Here is a 15,596-nt window from a genome sequence, read left to right as displayed (position 1 = left end):
GAGTTGCTTTCTGTGGGCCTATTAATTAATATACTAGTTTTCAATAAAAATTATCAACTTGTGTAAGGGGAAAAATTAATTAATATAACTAACGTACGTAAATCCTAAATATTAGTGTAGCTAATTAAAGTTTTACTACATGCATATGGATCGAATTGGAGAATCGGACACTAAGAATCTTTTTATACTAGTATATAATAGTAATGGAGATTGGAGCTAGCATGTACAATTTATAAATAAATAAAGGAGTGTGTATATTAATCCAATGAGGATTTGCTTCATCTTTCACGTTACTTGCTTTCTATTTTGCTTACGCTTAAAATTGACGAAAGCATATAGTATAATTTATTCCAGAAAGGGCGAATTTGTTTCGTTCTTGGGGTTGAAATGGTCTCAAATCGTATAGCATCATCTGGAAATTTTATAATATTCTTATGTTTCAATTCATATTCAGGGCTAGTTTTGATAAATAAGGCAAAATAATAAAAAATGAGCCATCTATCTATTAGTATTATAAAGACATAAAGTGATACGTATATATACTCATTTAAAAGAACTAATTAATTATGAAAAATCACCATTATATTTAATATATCGGACCGGATTTGAGATCCCTTGTTTATAAATTTTATGACTTTTCTTAAAACTAATAAACATATGAACATGTATATTAATTTAGACCCCAAATGTTTTGGGTCTACCCCATATATGATGATATATATCTAGCATACATTAGTGTTCAATGTAATAAAAGAAAGTATATATGATCAAAATGTCATACCATAATTTGACATTTACCTTGGTAGCAAAACTTTTGTTTCTTTTAAGATAGAACAATATTATTTTAGTTTTGGATGTTTGAAACTTCAAACGTTTACCTCAAAAAAGGAAAAAGAAAAAGAAAAGAAATACACAAAACAAACAAACTTGAAGTTGTTTTGCATGATTGTCTGTGAAGAAGATTCTGTCACTCAAATTTATTGGATGCTTGCTTCACTCCTTCTGAACTATATACAGAGATTAATTTGTTGGAAAGTTTGATTGAACTTATAAAACAAATTACAAAAATGATAGAGACGTGTATATCAGGTGTAGACGTTGTAAATAATTGGAACTAATAGATATATTAATGTTTCTGATCACTCTATTTTAAAAAAACGGTATATATATTGGGGTACGAGTACCTTGGTTGCAATCTTTTGAAAAAATCATATATAGTATCTTATCTTTATAACTAGTCATTCTATGAAGCATCTTTCAATCAAACATGAGGCCAAATTTAAACGCACACACACACACACACATATATTGATTTTCCCCAGATACACTATGCATAAACCTTTTCTGCAAAAGGTTAGGGATCAGATCTATTAAAGAAAATAAAATTATGACATTCTTCCAAAACCCAAAAATGGGGGGTTTGGTTTCGATGGAGAGAGATGCCGATGTCGATGTTCCCATATCATACATATATATGCATATACATGAATCATGATATTAGTATTAAGTGTTTGTTGATTAATAATTTTCTATAAGGGCAGTCGAGTGTGAGACTACTAGAAACACGTCTAAATTTTCTTATGTTTATAAATGTTGGGTGTATATTGAATTGTATATCAATACTTTCCTTTCGAAAGTCGAGGAAAAAGAGTAACGTTACGAGTTCCGAGCATATAACTCATACATATAATACCTTTAATGAACTTCACAATTCAATATAAAAATAAAGCTTCTCTGGCAATTAAACATTAACTATTGTTTTACCCGTGCGATGCACGGAATTACATATGTTGTTAAAATTTGGTTTTGCTTAACTAATTTTTTAAAAGAAATATGAATATATTTTTGTTGAAAGTTATTAAAATTAAAATAAAGATATAAAATAATAAAAAAATATCATAACTTATTTTAAAATTCATCCATTTACGTAAAAGTTCATAGGATGTCTATACCTGATTAAGTAAGACATCGAACAATATAAACATTTTATTGTAACATTCTGAAAGACACTTTTGTATAATCTTTAAAATAAATGATTTAAAAATATTTTATTATACAATTGTTATACCAACTATGTTACTGCTAAACTATAGTTAAGACTAACATTTTAAATTACTTAAAAATAAAGGTGAAAATAATAATACATGAAAAGACAATTGCAAACTTGTCATCTTATTATTATAAATTTTGGAACACTTCTTTATAATTTATATACAACATTTGTAGAATTAATAATCTACTTTGTCTTCATTACATATCAAGATTTTCATACTCCTTCGACTTGTAACTCTAGAAATAGCTACATAAAACTGACTATGACTAAAAACAGGCCTATTAAAAAATAAACCCACATGAGAGAGTGATTGACCTTGACTTTTATTTATAGTCATTGCATAAGAAACAATAATAGGGAACTGCAGCCGTTGAAACTTGAGCGGTAGTCTTGGATCAACTGGTATCAGTGTCATCCTTAGTATCAATACTTGATGTCCTGCATTATGGTCTGTGAGAACTTTCCCTTCCAAAATAAAATAGCCTCATATTTAATTCATTGCAGATCTGGCATTATTTGGTTGCAAATTTTTTACTAAAGACCACATGGTCGGCATGTTTGTGATTAGAGAAATGATGAATATCAAAAGAAGAAGTGAGTATAAGTAAAAATTTCACACCAAAAGTTAGTTTATATAGGCCACGGGGATACACCTTTTATGGGAGATACACATTTAATATATTATATTGAATGAGATACTTTGATAATGGAGTTGATTTTGGTTTGACGATAATAAAAAGTTGTTACATTTTTTGGATATATATATATGGAATGTTGCCAAATTACACATTTCACACTATCACCTCTCTCTCTTAGATCTGACGTCATGCATGCCTGAGATAGGGCTTCTTCTTCGTCTCCTTTGTTTAGCTGTAAAGATGATACAAAAATCTCATTAATCATGCATACCAATCAATACCTTACTCTACTTAATATGTATTTCATAATTTCGTTGATAGTTGATTGGTATATTGGTATTTTGATTTGTTAGACAAAACATAGAAACATAATCAATGTGGGTCATGATTTATGGAGATATGATTGGATGATCTATTGTGTCGTGTTTAGCATTAGTAAGATGATTATTATTATTATTATTATTATTATTATTATTATTATTATTATTATTATTATTATTATTATTATTATTATTATTATTATTATTATTATTATTATTTGTCATACTTTGCAAAAATCACAACAAAAAATTAATAGCCGCCTTATATAGCCCTTCTTTTGTTTATCTCCAAAAGATTTAATTGAAAATAATTAGAAATCAATCTATGAGATAGCGTGTAAATCAAAAATAATTTATATGAGATATTGCTACGAGTTCGTAAATAATTTTTTATTCTCTTGAATTCAAAAACAATCTATAGTCTAAAATTGCGTGTAAATCAAAAAGAATATTCACTTTTGCAAATGATTACAAGATCCCATGCAATTTATATGTATTTATATTTTGAATTTTATTTATTGGATGAATATTTCTCACAAAAGATTTAATTGAAATTAGTGATCTACAAATTTTTACATATAAATTTCATATATAGATGATGGGAATAAATGTCGTTCAATTAAATGTAGATTTAATTACATTTAATTAAGAATATATATATATCATCCTATAAATTAGTCAACTTTCCAAATATAGGTCAACTTTCCAAAAATAAATTGAGTAAAAGGACGGGAATTTTTTTTGGCTAGATGGACCAGCTTTTATATATGTATAGATTTATAAAAAAATTAATGAAAATAAATTGTAACAGATTAAAATTTAGTTTATTTTATTTCAAATTTCAAAAGTTGTGACCAAAATAAAAATTTTATTTTTATTTTTTAGTGAATTAATATTTCATTGTAAGGGAAAGCTTTATTTTCATATTTGATTACGAAATTTTAAGTTTAGGGAAATTTTAAGTTGTGGAAAAATCAAAAAAATAAGACTTTGTATATTTTATTTCAAATTTCAAAGATCGTATGCAAAATTAGAATTCATCCGAACTTTGCGCATTTTACGGCAATTTCCCCAAAAAAATCCAATTTATACTTTGTATGCTTCATATAGTTTGATAGTAATTGTCAACAAGAGAGAGAGAGAGAGAGAGAGAGAGAGAGAGAGTAGTAATTATGTCGTGATACGAACTGCCGATGTTGGATGAATCATGACAAACCACCATGCTTTCAATTTGCAACCCGCGACGGCCCATACCACTGCCAACGACTCGTGCTGGGTCATAACGCTCCGGGTGAACCAGAGCATGGGGCTAGCTTTGATAAGTTTAAGTAGAACTCATCCTCAAAAGTCATACTACCAAAGAGCTCATTCTCAAAACCAGACTATCAAGGAGAGGGTGTCCAAAATGTTATAAATCACGTCGATCAATTCATACTTAACAGATGTAAAATCGTGACAATTGACAAACGTATTTTCAATCTTGAGAATTGATTTTGAGAACGCTTATCTAATTGACAAAAGGTTGAATTAAATGTAGTTAACGACTAACGTGTGCTTGCGTAACTATACAAAACCAGGAATTCTATCTAAAACATACTCTCTTTCTAACTAGAAAAACTCATTTATTTTATGAACTTGTAATTCGATTCGCGTTTAAGAAATAACAATACTTCAACTTTTTTCAGAGATATACAAATAAAAGAAAAGGTTTTGTAGATTTATGGAAAAGTGGTAAGTAATAAAAGGACCCACTTGTCACAAGTCAATTGCGAAATAAATTACTTATCACCTTTAGCACAAATGAATGAGTAAATCAACATTTTTTTTTGTTTAGGTAGAATGAATATGACGCAGGCATCCATAAACTGAAATATATTGAAGGCGGTAAGTATAAATAAAAGTGAAGCCTTTTCATTCGTGTCAAAAAAAATGTCTTCAATGAAATCAAGGAAAAATAATATACATAAGCGAGCCCTTCTTGATTCTTCCAGAAAAAATACGCATATAATTGTGATAAATTATTTGACAGCAAAATCTCACGCTGAATAAAAGGAACACAACGTGAAACTATGGAGAGATTGAATATTATACAGAATGAGCTAAATCCCTCTTCACACATGAAACTTACTGGAAATATAAACGAAACAAGATAATTTGTTACAAAAGACCAAAGGTGCCGATTCACATCAATTGATAAATAGCAGAATAGCAAAACGTAGCTACATAATAAGATTCACTCATACATGCGTGTGCATCGTGCATACGAGTCAATCGAAAAATAGGTAACCAAGACAGCTATTTACAAGCACCAACAATAGACAATGTCATCTACAAATTTGCACCTTCACATCAAGGCATAAAAAAGCAACACCTAACTAGAAGCTTCACATATTGCTGCATCTCCCAGAATATGGAGACGGCCAGCCTCTACAACTAGATACAAAGAGACAACAATTATGTACGCTCTGGTTATGTACAAGTAACATTTCTTTTTGCGTTAAACCAGCAATTTGGCTTTAGAAATGGTGCTTGTGACAAGATTACACCATTCAGTTACTACTTACTAGGCTTATATATTATCTCGTCCAATTGAATGTGCCGCAGCAGAGAAACCTTCAGTGCATCGTATCATAGCACAAGTGTCATTCCTCAAAAGGAACCTTTTTCACCTATATTTGTTTGTCCTCATCCCCTCATTTATTTGCTCATAAATACTTTTTTCTTACCTACCTTTGGCTGCATCCATTGTAAACCGCAATTTCCACCTACAACTTTAACCTTTGAGTGCAGGAGAGTGGAGACATCATTTTGTTTTCAATACAGTTCCTCTGGTGGAAATGCTGTGTAAGAGCACATCATTCTGCCACAATCAAGCTAGATACCATAGTGACCAACCAAATGGTAGGCTTCGCGTACTGCACAACAAGCCAAAAATACTCTCGTAAAGCACTTTTCAAGAGCAATCAACTAGGTCTGTTATTTTCAGGGAGCAGAAGAAAAATAAAAAGAAAACCACATTTCAATATATGTGAGCAAATAGCAGGTTTGACTATGCACTGAACATAAAACAAAAAGCAAGCTACATTACAGATAGAGTCAATATCTGTAGACTACTAGAAAACATAATCTGGTAAGTATAGCACAAAACAATGTTTGACATCAAGAATCATGACGTCAAGGTATGTATAGTATTTATTCACATTCCTTGAAAAGAGGTAAGTGATTTTTCCGATTGTGAGACCTCTAATTATAATAAATGCACTTAAATCATAACAACCGTTCATACATTACGAAAACACCACTGAGTGAAGCAGTCATTAATGATTTCCAGCAAGTAAAAAAGTCATTAACCACTTACCATTTTAGACCCCAAACATGTCATTCATAGAACCTATGCTAGATAAGGACAACAAAGTTGAGCAGCATTTCCTCTACATACCAGTGTACATGTATGCGTTCATACCTGTAGTGTGAAAGCTATAGTGAAATACAGCATAGTAAGGTCTAATTGCTACCTTAAGATTGAAGGCTATTAATGAAACAGTTATCCATAGATGGTAACTAAAATTGAAATTTTGAAATTCCCCACTATAGGCCTCTAGAGGTCTATCATTTGACATGAAATTTCTGATTCCATATTTGTTTTTCTTTCGCTAAATCAGGGGAATCTCCTGGAAATTTAGCAAATCATCACTTTATCAAGTACAAAAACACTAAAATCAGAATACCGAGACAACCTAATCTGAGGATTATTCAAGCAGAAATAGCATGTTTGTTATGCAAATCAACAATTATGGGCCTAAAACCAAGCAAATATGTGTTGGTGTTGTGTACATATGTTTGGGGAGGGTTGGAGACCCACAAGGTTGGGGTTGCTATTTTCTCTTTTTCCTTAATTTGGGGTGTAGGGGGTGCAGCATGTCATATTTTCAACATGATAACAAACAGGCGTTATGGACATGACTAAGAAACCTTAGAAAAGGACAAAATTCACCAATCCAACACATCAGCCATCTTTAAGATTCTTTCTTGATTCAATTCAGCCTGTATTAAATGCCTGAGTCTTTATACCATTTTACAAGAATTGATGAGTGTCTTTTAAAAAAAGATATGGAACATTTGATATGGAAATACAGGCGACTAAAAAATAATTAAGAATTACAAGGAGAGGCAGAAATTCAATAAGGATTATCACACAACAAATACTTAAGAGTTAAGAAAAACAAAATGATACATTTAGATGAATGGAAGAGCTTAGAAATTTAAATGCAAACAGATGGAATTAGTTCAGAGAATCTGATACTAAACAGGTAGAAATAAATATTTGATTCAGCCACCAAATGCTGACAGAGAAAAACGCGACTAAAATATAATTCAAATGAAGTAAGCCATTTAAAGGGAAGGAAGCCACCAATGAACTCCGAAGAAATAATTTTGAAATGTGTTTCATGGGCATCCATCTCCCCAAATTTCTAAAACATTATATTGAGCAACCCTTTAGTACTAAAACCTTCAAGATGAAGAACGTTGAAGTTTATTGGGCAAGTGGAAGGGGCATAATCAAAGGGATTGTTGACTCTCTCAACTGTGCTTAATACCATCCACTAGTAGAAGATAGTACATAATGAGCATTGCACATACGTCATGAAACTCTAAGGATCTGTCTGGTTATGTTTAGCTTGGAGGGTCAGATTTTTGGGGGTAAACTTTCCAGGGAAAAAGTGCGAGAGAAATAATTGAGACAAGAAGGTAGTGTCTGTCTCTATTACACTAGATGCCGAATAATGTTGAAAAAGTAGGATATATTTCATAGTATTACACTGTATTTATGCATTTATTATAACTGATGTTCATAAATGAGTACAGTTCTGAAAGAACAAGTCATATATAATTGTAATTTGATGACTGGAGATTGACAAATATAATATTCAAACAGTGAACTTATTTTCTGAATGAACTGTAGTTACCAAAACTGAAACTTTAGGTCAAATTATGTTGTATGGATGCAATATAATTTGTAGATATAATTCTATTATTCAAAATATTACTTTTACAAAGTTACAAGAAATTGGTGGAAACTTCTTAAATTTAGAAAAAATAAAATAACAAAATGACGAGTCACCCAAAAAAAAAAAAAAAAGTTGAAATTACATTCAAACAACAATGCAAAACAATTACAAGGAAATCCTTAAAAAAATTAACATAAATTTAAATAAAAGTACTGTATGATGGATAAAAAATGCAAAAATATCAAATATGTTTAATAGACAAATACAAGGTATGTGTATATGTGTATAAATAATATATTCACAGTATATATGTACATATTTAGATATATATATTCAATATTAAAAGATAAATATATATTTTGCAACTTTATCTTCATCCTGTTTGATCTTTATATCTTCGGTCATTTCCAACTACCATCTCCCCATCACCCATCCTCACCAACAACCACCACCACCATTGTTAGTCTCCCACATCTTTGTTAGTCACCACCACCATTTTTGATAGACTAGTCTTTTTGTTTGTTGCTGAAACTCAAACTCTCATCCACTCCTCCCATTGATAAAAAAATACCCCCAAAGTCCACAATCCTAAAGCCCATCAAACATTGATTAGCTTGTCCTTGTGCCCTATTTTAGACTCGTGGTAAGTTTGATTTAATTAGTATGATGTCAGTTCAGGACGATGGAAGAGTGGGACAGTAACTTGACTTTATCATCTCAGGGGGATTGTGAAGAAGGAAGAGGAGATTAGAGAAAGGGCTGGAGTTTCTACTGAGAAAGACACAGCTGAGGATGGTTTGTGCTTCGATGGAAGACCTTTTTTTTGGTGTGTGTGTGGGGGGGGGGGGGGGGAGAGATAACAGTTACAGTTCTAACAGAGTTTTAAAGCTCTACTGCTTTATTAGGAAAAGATGGGTAATCTATGCCTACATAGAAAAGCAGGTCCTTTAATTATAGAATTTTCATAATATGTTTTTGTTAATATGATGCCGATGCCAAATCCAAATTGTTCAAGGAAAAACCTCAAAGCACATATGCAAAGGCAACAAATGGTAGTGGTTCTTGCCTATGACGTTTAATCACATCAAGCTTAATAGGAAGGTAATTAAGCACAATCATAATTCATAAACCAAGGTGTCTGTAGCGAAATAAAATGATAATCTCACAGCAGGAGATGATGAAACCAGCATTCCTAGGAGGTACCTTACAAATCACTAAATGTTATTACATTCGATAATTATTATCTGCCAGTTAAGGGAATTAAGAGAGAAGGGAAGGTTAGGCCAACCAGTCGTCCCTCCAATCGACACAATTGATATAAACCCACTGATCCTAAGCAAAGCCTCTGAAAGTATGTCGCAACACTCCAAAGCTGTGATACTCACAAACTGTAAACCTCCACAATCAGTGGGTCCTACACAGAAGCATATGTCCACGTTTAGAGCAATTAATTGACCGTCTTAAGTTTTCTTCATACCTAGAGGTCCATTAACAATGGAGGTCTAGCATTTATAAATCTCACCTGTCGAATCAATCTCAACGATTACCACGATGCCCACCACCTAACCTTGGACCAGGAGGATTGCGAGCAAATTGAACCCTCAAGTGGCCCGACTCTCGGTCGTGCTCATCAAATATGTAACCTGCAAGATTAGCTCAAGTATTTATGATGCAACTAGCTTCACTTTAGACGACAAGGGAAAACAACTAATAATAGAGAACAGGAAGTAACAGTTTTGTACCAATATTAGGTCTAAACTATCAAAACATAGTCGATTTTAGCAAGTGAACCCATATCAGAAAGGGAAACCCCAATAGATCCCACTACCACAATTAGGGTATCAGATACTCAAGTAACTCAACATTGTTGGCTTGAATAACAAGGACTTTGTGATACCAAAAATCACGAAGTACTTGTTAAATTCCAATAAATATGTGTATATATAATGAAGGAAACAGAAATTAGTTTTACATTCAGAGTTCAAAATAGTTATTTACATAAAAAAAAAAAACTTGATAATTTTTTTTTAACATAGAATAAAACTTCTAGTGGTTAACATGCATAAAGACAACAAATTCATATATTTATGACACTTTAGCTTCTTCAGAAATGTAATATTACAAAATTTGTTGTTATTAAATGAAAATGCGAAGTTGAAACTTCAAGAAACAATTTTAAAAGTGGAATCTGAAAACCAGAGGACACATAAGTCATTAGGTGTTCATGTAAGCAAATAAATTTACTACAATACAAAACCATACAGAAGTCCCAACAAAAAAAAAAAGCGATGACCAGACACAAGCCTAAGGCAAGAACAATACCCTCAGAAAATTCAAAGACTAAGGAATTTTGTTGAATCATATATAAAAAAACTTCTTTGGATCGGGCATGGATTATCACAGGGAAGCATACAGATCACAGCAAGGATTCCGAGAGACTATCCAGGAGCGGTATGCCATCGTTGCTGCCAACTTCGATTAGAGTTTTTCCATCAAGTTTATTCTCTTTGGAATAAAGCTAAAGGTTATTAACTAGATTTACTTTCTATCTTCGCACAAATATAATAGCAGAGTTTTGTTTAAAACAATAGACAAAGATACCCTCATCATGACCTCAAGCACGTTAGCTAAAAGCGCCATAATACTTCGGTTACAATGACTATCACATAAGCAATTCAAAACACACACACGTGATTTACAAGTAAATCAAATACAGAACAAGATGTCAACCTGAGCTACAAAGATTTTATATAGGAAATAAGATCAAAGCATGTGGAGACTGACCTTGCAGAGCATCCATTGCTGTTGCTGCGTGAGCTGGACTCTCAAAATCAACAAAGCATAGCACCACAGGATCCCCCCCAGGCTACATGGATCAGGACAGAAAAATTAGCAAAACTACCCATACATTCTTATATTTTTATTTTTCTTCAAGAGAGAGAAATATTCTCACATGTCTTGGTGCCTTGGTTACAAGCCTTACTTCCTTATAGCCCACAAATGGGCGGAATATATCTAAAATCACAAGTAAAGGAACAACCCAGGTCCGGATGATATTTTTTCTTTCTTTAAAAAAAAAAAAAAATGAGGAGGATCAATAAATGGTTTCACATTTTCCCTCCACGGTGAACCCCCAACCTACTGGTTGGAGGGGAAGCATCTTACGAGATGCACTTCATTGTCGGGGTAGGATAATAGGTTCTTATTATGTAATTTAAAGGATACGAGACACTTCTCTGCGAGTACAGTTCCCAGGCAAGCCCTCCACAAACAACGTGCTGCTAGCGTCAGGAGGGAGTGAAATTTCAGGTCGCCCACCCACTCCCATTAACCGGCTTTGTGCAGCAGCAGCTGCTGCTGCGCCTGATTGCACCAGTCCTAGGACCCTAAGATCATCTATTTCATGAACACCATCAAGCCCACCAATAGCAGGTCTTCCAGTTTGGCCACCATATGATGGAACTTGCTGTTACGTTTCACAAACAAATTACAAAAAATATTTCTAGGACCAAGTTTGGAAAAGAAAAGGAAAAAGGAAAAGAGAATACCAAAGTACGCAAGTAGCGTTCATATGATGCATTGACGGAGTCGGTATCTCTAGCGACAAGATTTCCTGCCCTTTCATTGCCAGGAATATAGTAGCTTGACGTATCTTGTCCACTTGGCATCTCTACACAATTAACATTTAACATTGAGAAGCGGCTAATATAGAAAATGCGGCGAAAACAAAATAAGCATTTAAGTTATTACTCATAACCCTAAATCCCTAATGGCAAAATGCCATAAACTCGGAGGCCGCATATCTGAAACTTTACACGTAAGCTAACGGATAAATGTAAATGCAAATTGTGACCTTCTGACCATTCTTAAGACCGAAGTTGCACCAAGAACCTTAAGGAGATTTCCTTAACTACCAATACATTAAATTTCTATAAGTTACAATGAATCGTGGAAAAATAACTGGAGATTACAAATAAACCAAAAATTAAGATTTCAGCTCCTACATTTCAACAGATACAAAGACACGACTGAGGCGGCAAACTCCGGACGCCAAATCAACACACATTGAACCATGCAGAACCCAAGATCAGAACCCTTATCATTTTTCACTAGACGCGCCATTATCATAAACTCAAGCCCACCAAATCTAAGCATAACTATACACATGAAGCCCAAAAAAATAAAAAAAAAACTAACCCTAACCCCAAATAAAGCGAAATCACGAGAAATTCACATCGTGCATGTACTGAGAAAACGATGAATCGTGAGATGAGATATAGAGAGGGAGATACCAAACTCGGAACGAGGCCGTTTCGCAACCATCTGAGCTGGAAGCGACACCGCCGGCTGCCTGTTGTCACCGTACCTCCAGAAAGCGTCCGCCATTGTTGATTGGTAGTGAGAATGTAGAATTCGACAAGGAAAGGGGGGTAAATTCAAACCAATTGAAAAAACTAGGGTTTTGGTTTCCGATTTTCAGACAGAGTAGATATATAGGAACGGTAAAACGCTGCTTTCTTTCACTGCAAAATTCTGAGTTTGTACATATTTATATCGCGTGAATTGCGAGGCTTTTTTATTATAATTTCTATTTAATCTCAACTTCGTTTGCCTCCTTTTCTCTCTTTAACTTGTTTCTTTCTTGGTATTTTTGGGTTTTATCAAGTAAATTTGATATGGATTATTAGCAAATATTGTTGTTTTTCTAATATACATGGTAGTCGGATGTGGGAAATGTTCGAATAAGATCAATAAATAAAATAAGAACGAAAAATTATTTTCAGTCATTCGATCATTAAGATACGATGAATGTATATGAAAGTTATTTTTTCAGTCCTTCGATGATTAAGATTTATAGTGTACGCATCATTTTGATGAATGTGGTACCTCGATTCGAATCTTGAAAATGAGTGAAATTTTTATTTTTAATTTTATTTTAGTGCAGTAAATTTAACAACAGATGCATTAATTTTTACAATATATATAACAGAGTTGGTCTCTTGTGAGATCGATCTCATCGATGAGACCGGTTCTCACTAAGAGAGGGCTCCTCCAGCCCATGGCACAATTGAACCTAACAACACGGGCAGGGCATGAGGACGGCTTTGACAAACTCGCGATCGCGGCCCTGGGCGCGGTCGAGGAGTGCAGGGTGTGAGGGTGGCTTTGGCGAAGCCGCGACCGCTGTGTAGGACGCAATCGCGGAGTACATATGTGTAATGAAAAAAGGTAATATAAAAATATTACATTTCTTTGTATCGATGGTTAATTTTTATTATGGCAATAAATACTTGTGAAAAGTATAAGTTATTGTGAGAAAAAATAACAATTGTCGTAAAAAAGTAACGATTGGCAAACATTATTTTTTTCATATTGATTATTACTTTTCATTACAACAATGATTATTTTGCATTATCCAGCCTATGACCTGCGATCTGCGCCTCAGCTCCGTTCCACCCTGTCTAATCCATATACTCAGTCTGACCCAAGATTTTGTCTATAATTCTTACCAAAATTATAATTCTAATTAGAATCACACTTAAAAATATATAACTAAAAATATAAATATCTCTGTATATATGTATGACCTATTTATTCTTAGTTCATGTATATAATTCAAATAGACAATGAATATATCTCACCATTTCTAATAATAATGTGAAATTCTTTGAGATCACCGCATTTCTTATTGGTACATATCAAACTTACCCATATCTAATAATTTACACAATTAGTGTGCTTGTGTTGATCCAGTGGTAGGAGATTAATATCCAAGACCTGAAGTCCTAGGTTCGAGTTCTCCATCGCGCGGTCTTTAAAATTTCTTTATTTACTTATGTAATTTATATAAAAAAAAAATACACAATTGGCTAACATCTTTTAGCTTGTTACACTTATTATTAATAAGTGAATATTGGCGCACATCAGTTTTAATAAATACTCACAATGTCCTAATAGTAGTGTATTACTTTCCTTTTTGGGTCGTCCCAGTAGTAATGTTTCATTCTTTTTTTGGCAATATATTCTCTCTTTATACCTAATATTTAAATAATTTTCACCAACCCATTTTTTCTACTTTTTACAAACTTCTTAATCTTTGTGCCCAAAAATAATGGGACACTACTAATAGAACGGAGAGAGTAGTTAGTTCGACAAATTAATCAATGCTTGCTCATCGATCGTGTAAAATACCAAAGTTTTGGATGATAAACGAATATACACCGTCTTCACGAGTTCATGCTTAAAACTTTAAATCTCTCTACTATACAATTATTTCGACTGATTATTTCCTTATCATTAAATTTGACAATGATTATTACCACCATTGAGTTATATAGTCACCCTAATGTAACATTTTTTTTTTCTTTTTCCTTTTTGATTAATTAATATGTAAATAAAGAAATTTAAAAATCGCACCACGGTGGACTCCAACCAAAGACCTCTGGCCTTGGACATTAACTACCTACTGTTAGGCCAACACACACACACACACACATCATTTGCATAACGCCTAGGCATCAAACACGTTAGACTGGTTCAATCCATGGGTAATAATGAAACCAAACCGTTCATCAGAAATTACTTATGACATGATAATTAAATATATATCAATTTAGACTATTAATATAAACAGAATAACAAATACACCAATCTTATCAAATTATAATTCTTGTTTTTAAATCTAACTCAAAAGATAAGTATTTACTACATACTTAAAAGATCATTTTTTGTCAAGGGATATGAAGGAAATAAGCATGGAAACTAGAGCGAAAATCACAAAAACCTGTTAAAAATATAGGATTCCGTCAAGGGATACGAAGGATTCTGATAGAATCTTCATTGCCTTAAGCAGTTAAGCTTTCTAGTTGATTTCTCGGTCAAATGTGAGAATCATCGACAAAAACGCCAACCACAGTGACAAGATCGGACATTCTTTTGGAAATTAACATAGAAGGCGCGAGAGAGTAGTGATCGGGTGGTGAAGAACAAAAAAAAATGATTGTATTGCTAAATAATATGAGTACACAAATGAGTAAATTTAATAATGTTTGCATGACCAATGAGAAACAATCTATTTATAGGCGATTTTAGGCTAAGGGTATTATCATATTTATTCACGTATAGAGCATTGAATAGTAACGCCAACTAAATGTGTATTTCCAATATTTTTAGGCTAACATATTCATTTGGTTTTAACGTCAGCGCTGATAAGCTCAGGTCTGATATAGCTCGAGCTTGTCGTAGGTTGACCCTTCGTGTTGACCATTGTATCTATTTGGATCAAGCCTCATCTCCTAACCTTGATTACTCTCTGATCCACATTTACTACATTTCTTCATTTTTCAGATTTTGGTATTTGGTGTACATTGCAATTTTTAAATTGTGGCCATCAGTTTTTATGGTCAAATGAGGAATTTTGGTACATTGAGATTTTTAGAAAATAATGCATTTAATTTAGGATAATGGCTCTGTGTCTTTTTTTTTTTTGCAAAAGATAATGGCTCTGTGTCGCTTGCTCAATCTATCTGATGTTTCATACTTCCTCCGTCCCGATAATCTTGTCCCACTTTCCTTT

The 15,596-nt window shown here is 33.0% G+C and overlaps 1 protein-coding gene across 4 annotated transcripts; it reads right to left on the bottom strand.

The window, feature by feature from the left end:
* Positions 1–5,164: 5,164 nt before the first annotated feature.
* LOC131014725 (protein MATERNALLY EXPRESSED GENE 5-like) lies at positions 5,165–12,683 on the bottom strand. 4 transcript variants are annotated; one of them, XR_009098305.1, is made up of 9 exons: positions 12,313–12,591; positions 11,569–11,690; positions 11,246–11,486; positions 10,974–11,035; positions 10,805–10,886; positions 9,543–9,663; positions 9,309–9,434; positions 6,370–6,474; positions 5,165–5,926 (listed from the first exon to the last, which is right to left on the bottom strand). XR_009098305.1 is itself a non-coding variant. In XM_057942800.1 (7 exons), exons 1-6 carry the CDS (start codon positions 12,404–12,406, stop codon positions 9,557–9,559), a joined length of 708 nt encoding a protein of 235 aa, XP_057798783.1. In that variant the 5' UTR covers positions 12,407–12,683; the 3' UTR covers positions 5,165–5,926; positions 9,543–9,556. The 4 variants fall into 4 exon arrangements, 2 of the variants coding, with proteins under 2 accessions (XP_057798783.1, XP_057798782.1); XR_009098306.1 differs by lacking the exon at positions 6,370–6,474 and having other exon boundaries at positions 12,313–12,683; XM_057942800.1 differs by lacking the exons at positions 6,370–6,474; positions 9,309–9,434 and having other exon boundaries at positions 12,313–12,683.
* Between the last annotated feature and the right edge of the window lie 2,913 nt (positions 12,684–15,596).

Source organism: Salvia miltiorrhiza, chromosome 3 (assembly GCF_028751815.1).
Source record: "Salvia miltiorrhiza cultivar Shanhuang (shh) chromosome 3, IMPLAD_Smil_shh, whole genome shotgun sequence".
NCBI lineage: Eukaryota > Viridiplantae > Streptophyta > Magnoliopsida > Lamiales > Lamiaceae > Salvia > Salvia miltiorrhiza.
The sequence above is the reverse complement of the archived record's forward strand: the minus strand, read 5'-3'. Positions and strand labels throughout refer to the sequence as shown.

Excerpts from the sequence above, each read along its gene's own strand:
- LOC131014725 (XM_057942800.1), bottom strand. The coding sequence starts at position 12,406 with ATGGCGGACGCTTTCTGGAGGTACGGTGACAACAGGCAGCCGGCGGTG. Across the intron at positions 10,887-10,973 it reads TAACCAAGGCACCAAGACAT|CCTGGGGGGGATCCTGTGGT; the intron begins GTGAGAATATTT and ends TGATCCATGTAG. Across the intron at positions 9,664-10,804 it reads AGCAATGGATGCTCTGCAAG|GTTACATATTTGATGAGCAC; the intron begins GTCAGTCTCCAC and ends CTAATCTTGCAG.